We start from the raw sequence: 6,352 nt of genomic DNA on the forward strand, positions 1-6,352 counted from the left end.
TAAACTTAATAACAACTTATTTTCTACCGTTATTTTTTTATTCTTTACCGTGTTAGATTTGACCGAGTTTCAATTGATTAGACAGGCGTGAATTACCACCCATAAATTCAATTATGCCGCGTGGTAAATTCCAATCCCTCACTTAGGACAATGATTATATGACTCTTTCTTTTCTTTGGTAGAACAGTAATATTAATCGTGAATGTCTAATATATTCAATTGGAAAAAACGAATTTCAAGTGTATTTAAGGGAAGACAGTTTTCTTGCTCAATTAAAGGTATACTTTTCTTGTACATTCACGTACGTGAAGATTCACCGGATTCACTTTTCTTCCCTCTTGAGGAATAATAAACTATTTTCTCGTGTTGGTGGACGATAGAGTGTGTAGGCTCCCAAAAGATTATGGGTCTTCTCTCTCTCTCTCTCTCTCTCTCTCTCTCTCTCTCTCTCTCTATACATATATATATATATATATATAGGGTATGTCTAAATGTATCCGATCCGGTTACAAAAACCTTGTAACCTAAATTACTGTGTCCCCATTATTTTGTCATTTTGTGATTGCTTTTAAGGTCAAAAAAGTAAATTTAATCTCAACTTTTTGAATCGTTACTTTGATTTAAATGGCAAAACGAGGGGTATTTTTGAGAATGAATACACTCTTCCCAAACAACCGGAACAAGCCCTTACCCCCACTGATCGTCTTCCTCCTCGCGAGTCTTTTTGTTACCTTTGCTGATTTTTATAGCATAAAGTTCGGCGAGATCATCTCCAGTGAGTTAGGTAAAGGCTCTCTTTCTTCTCGGTGTGTCCAATGCTTTTCTGGGTTTTGGGTTTAAAACTTTTGGTGGACTTCATTTTTGTTTTTTGAAGTTTAGAAAACAAAACTTCTTCCTAGAAATTCATGTATCAATTATATTGCATTAATTTCTATGGTTGTGCATTAGAGATGAGGTCGGTAAGATAGTTCTAACTATGTCTCTCTCTCTCTTCAAAGAAATAAATTGTATTAAATAAGCTAGTGTTCTCAAGAAAGTTAAAATCCCGGAAGAGGACAAATGGCAATATTGTAGGTTTTTTTTTTTTTTCTTAAAGCAATATCATAGGCTTGGTACTACTATAATGATGACATGTGAAATTTTGTAATTATAATGTATTTTATGGGTTGATTCTAAAGGTTTTGGGATTGATTCTGGTCAATTCCAATTTGATTTGGATTTGGATTGATATTGACAGTTATTGATTTGATATCTGATTCCGTGTTTAAAATTGATTATAAGGTTTATAGGACTAGATCGTGGGTCTTAAGATTTGAGGGCGATTCTAGGGTTCTTTTCGGTCCGATTTTGATTCGATTGGATCAAAATTTATTGGAATCAGTTCCAAGGATGTAGGGGAAGGTATCAGTATCAATCTCTGTGGATGCCGATTTGATACCTATCCGGATCGGATGGGATCGGTGGGTATCAGTCTATTTTACCCCTGATTTTTATAAAAGGTACTACTTTTTACCTATTTTGCCCCTAAAATGATCCGGATAATCGATCTAGATCGAGGATCGGTCTCAGTCAATACGACTGATCCCAGGCTGATACTTGAAACCGTGATCAGTTCGATCTCCAATTCCAAGTTTAAAATCCCTAGTTGATTTGGCTAGTTCGGATCAATCCCAATTCCGATCATTATAGAATGGCATATCTAGGATTTTTGGGATTGGGCTATTGGTTTTTAGAATTTAATGTCAATTCTAGCATTTTTGTGATTGATTCGTATATGATCCAGAGTGGAATCATTAGGGACCAATTTACTCTTTGATTTTGAGTGAATATTCTGGTATTAGCCCAGTTGGATTAGAATTGGTCGTGAACTATCCAACTCCGGCAATTCTAGAATGGTCAATTTAGAGTTGGAATCACTAGAGGGATTGTTTTGATACTCAATTTCGAGTTTAAAATTATTGATTGAATAAACCAATTTCGATCCAAATCGACCATAGTAATACATATCCAGGTTGTTTTCAGAATGATTGATTATAAGGCTTTTGTGATTGATTCGATCCATTTCCGATTTTGGTCACTTTGATCTAGAATTTATCTAGTATTAGGCCAACATGAAATCAAAGTTCAATTTCAATTCAGATCGGTTCGGTTTTTATTGAGTTGACTTGATGGCCTCTTTGTAGGTAATATGTTCTCTTTTAATAATTTTTTTAAGTTGTTATAAGGTTTTTACGGTTTCGATTCATTTAATTGGTCCAATTCAATTTTTTACCGATTTGATAAAAACTCAAATCAATAAAGGTTTGTTTCACGTTTCTCTTGGTTAGTCCAACCCTCTTGGAATGAAAATGAACACCCTTACTCAAAGCAATAGACCCAAACACCCAGATGTTAGTGTATGTGTATATATATATATATATATATATTTTTTTCAATCCCATGTTGGACTTTAGAGAGACAAGGAATTGAGATATGAGATTTCAAACGTGGTTTTGGGTCTATTTGAGGATAAAATTTCATTTCTCCCGTTTTTTAAACACTTTGTCATAAAAAGTAGTGCAACAACTATTAAGTTTTTATTGGGAATATAAATACATGAAATTACTTTTTGAATCCTCTTGAACCAATCATTTATTTCATATTATAGGATTTTTAGGTAACTAGAAGTGGGTTACCAGCCTTTTGTAACCTACTAGGTTACAGCTAGACAAAGTAACGCTGGTAATCCAATCCTTGGGCTTGACTTAGTCCCATCAACCCATAGTGACGGATGCATAAAACCAAAGATAGAGGGGAAGAGAAATAAAGGGAAGCTAATTAACTAGTAACCATTAAACATTATAAGAACTCATTATGGTCCTCTGATACAAATATTAAGATGAAAACACTGGTCTTAGAAATTAATTAAAAATCCTTTGTCCTGGGGAGAGTATTGCTAATGGATCAAAATTATTTTTCCTTTCTTTGAACACCTCCCATTTCGGACCGAAATGATTCATCCACTCTGCCCTGCTTCTATAATTGGGAAGATATTGCTTCACCTTAATGCTAGCCTCTTCACAAAACTCTAATATCTTCCTGTTCTGCTCCTCCAAGCCTAAATGATGATGATCTTCTCTACACTCCTGTGTTGTTCCGTTTGGACTTATTGATTGTAGTAATCCAACAGAATAAAAGATATCTTCACCTGGAATTACTGCCGACATCCTATCATCCCACCTGCAAAACCAAATGCATTTGATTCAGTAGTTACTAATTACTTCATCATGAATGCTTCTTCTTCATTAATTGATCTTCATCACTAGCTTCTCACTCACTTGCTTCGAAGCATGGGGTAGACAAGGATGGGACCGACGAGGCTCGGGCTCTGTCGAAGGATGCCCTTGAAAACACCGGCATCGAAGTCCAAGATTCGAGATTTGGGTACGAAGAGATTAAGCCATGGATGAGGAACATCCCACTGTCCTTTTGAACGAAGCTTTAGTTCACCACTTCGAACCCTATTCAGGAAATCTACATATGATACATCTTTGGCAAAGATGAGTCCAGGAATGAAGCTCAACCCACTGAGCAACACTTCTAATTCCCCATCAACAGTATCAACAGTTAGATGGTCGTAATATTTGGCCACTTCTAAGTAGTAAAGGATGTCATGTTGTTGGGTTGCTAGAAGAGAAGAAATTCTGGAATGGTCAGCCTTGGAGAAGAATGAGGATGACCTCCAATTATTGGCAGGACTCAGCTGGGACGTAACTGAACCTTCCACGTAATCCAATCCCTTCACCATCCCTTGTCCTTCATTAAGGTTGATTGAGATCAAATGCTCTTGGTCTCTTGTGAAAGCCGAGAAATCATGGTAGAGCATGCGTACCCATTTCACCTGCAACCATTAATAAAACCCAGGTGATCGATCATCCATCAAATGAAATAATTCTTCACCAGAGAGAACAACATATCAAGACCCTTAAATCTTTTTTAAATGGTCAAGCATGTGATCGATCATCCATCAAATGAAATAATTCTTCACCAGAGAGAACAACAGATCAAGACCCTTAAATCTTTTTTAAATGGTCAAGCATGCATGCATGCATGCACCGCAATGCAAGCGTTGCTGGTTGCCCCACATTCTCCTCAGCCCAAATATGCCCTATGTATGTGTGTGTGTGTGTGTATATATATATTACCCTGGTTGGGGCCGGCTCTAGAGAAATTCTTGCTCTGGTGATAATCCCAAACTGGCCAAGTCCTCCCAGTACTGCGCAAAACAACTCCGAGTTCATGTGCCTGGAGCAGGTCACCACCTCACCACGTCCTGCAGGTTCATTCAATAGTGGCCAAAGCATTAATTTCATCAGTTCATCTTGCTTGTAACTAGAACAAACAAAGGGGTTTACTTTGGAAGATAAAGGCTCCATTTCTACAGTGCTAGCTTCAGCCCACCTGGGTGGCTGAGTAGATTCCAGATCAGCTCAGCCCCCACGTGGCTGACTTGTGGTTTCATACGACGTGATACTACATGGATTGTGGGATCCCATGTCTTGAGGTCACCACGTGGGGAGAGGCATAATGAGAGAATAGAAAGAGAACACTAATAGATATGATGAGAAGTAGATTATACCAGTAACGACGTCCAACTCTTGGACGTTGCTGATCTGAGGGCCATGGCGAAAGGATTGTCCACTGATGCCTGCATTAGAGAGGGTTCCCCCAACGGTAAGATACAAATAGTCCGTCCAAGACTTGGGTGCAACCCCGTGCTCAAGGGTCGCATTCAACACATCGATCCATAGCTGTTCTCCTCCCACATCTGCATAAAAAGCTGAACCACATACACTAATTCTTCCACTGTTAATGCCCATAGCTTTCATATCTACAACCACTCCACCTGGAGCCATGGCTTGTCCACGCAGCGAATGACCCTCACCCCTCGCTGCAATACTAAAAGTAACAGAAGAAGAAGAAGAGTAAGAGGATCTCACGAGAGCCACAATGTCATCCTTAGAGAAGGGACAAAGAACCGCAGCAGGGATCTCTCGATTGAGTTTGCCGAAATCAGTAGAGGCCATGGTAATGGTGTCAGAGTCAACACGAAGCCTAGCTGCCACGTCTAGGAATTGAAGCTCCCGTGGCAATGAAGGAGGCCATGGCCTGCTGTGCTTAGCTATCATCGACACCAAACGTTTTACAAACAATATCACAGTGAAACAACTCCTAAGGCTCTTTGTACTATTACCCATTTGAGAGAGAAGAGAGAATGGAGAAAACTCTCAAGGAAGATTAGATACAAAGAGATGGTGGTGCTTGGGGGATTGGTACTTGAGGGAGTTTTGGGGAGGGGGGGGGTTATTTATCCTTAAATTGAAGAGAAGAAAAGGTTACAGACTTATTATTGAAGGAAAACGAGGATGAAATCTAAGGTTGCAGAGAGGAAATCTTGGTGTCTGGATCGCAAAACGACGTAGCGGCCTACACATATATTTGTTTGCTTTTTCAAAGATACGACCGGACCAGACAACAGAATCATATCTATCCATCCATCTAACGTCATACAGATTTATTCTCAGGGAATTTAATGCCTCTTCAATAAACGAATGGACGACAGCCCTGTAAAACATTAAAACTCTATGAAAGATTCCGTAATGACCCACAGTTTTTCGTTTGTTTGGAGTACGATGTTTTGTATGAGATTGGACTAGTATCCTACAAGGATTCACCATTTGTTCGATATTTTGTTATTGAACAAAATAAATTTGGAAGGGGAATTTACTATCACTCCCTTAGAGTTGGCTCATATTTATAAAAATTCTCCTATCTTTTATATTTTTTATTGACACTTTCCTGTTTTTTTATTTTCACATTTCTTTCTTTCCTGTTCTTTTTAAATACCCAGATTACCCTTCATTTTCACTATAACCTATTATGCTTTTTTCATATTGATTGGTTTAAATATGGTTTAAACCAAACCACTTACAAGTTTTGTCTCATCCAATCATCAACGATATTGACAAAGCTGATGTGTCCTTAAAGATATTATTTATTTATTATTATCATTTTTTTTTATTTCATCTCATCCAATCATCAAGGATGTTGTTTATTTATTTATTTATTTATTTATTATTATTATTATTATTTATCTCATCCAACATCACAAATTTAGCAATCTATTTTTTTATCGGTATTAAATTGGTATAGGTCTCAGCCATTCTAAGGATTAAAAAAAATAAACAATGCGTGGCACTCGATTGGGACATATGATACCGATATAGATATAGATCGAATATATATATTTTTTTTTGAATTTACAATATCCTTGATGATTAGATGAAACAAAAATTGTTAGTGGTTTGGTTCA

The 6,352-nt window shown here is 37.4% G+C and overlaps 1 protein-coding gene across 1 annotated transcript; it reads right to left on the reverse strand.

Annotated features, from left to right (window-relative positions):
- Positions 1-2,803: 2,803 nt before the first annotated feature.
- LOC122068735 (cytokinin dehydrogenase 3-like) lies at positions 2,804-5,327 on the reverse strand. The gene is made up of 4 exons (XM_042632616.1): positions 4,619-5,327; positions 4,185-4,312; positions 3,318-3,880; positions 2,804-3,219 (listed from the first exon to the last, which is right to left on the reverse strand). Exons 1-4 carry the CDS (start codon positions 5,235-5,237, stop codon positions 2,901-2,903), a joined length of 1,629 nt encoding a protein of 542 aa, XP_042488550.1. The 5' UTR covers positions 5,238-5,327; the 3' UTR covers positions 2,804-2,900.
- Positions 5,328-6,352: the final 1,025 nt, after the last annotated feature.

Source organism: Macadamia integrifolia, unplaced genomic scaffold (assembly GCF_013358625.1).
Source record: "Macadamia integrifolia cultivar HAES 741 unplaced genomic scaffold, SCU_Mint_v3 scaffold456, whole genome shotgun sequence".
Classification (NCBI taxonomy): domain Eukaryota; kingdom Viridiplantae; phylum Streptophyta; class Magnoliopsida; order Proteales; family Proteaceae; genus Macadamia; species Macadamia integrifolia.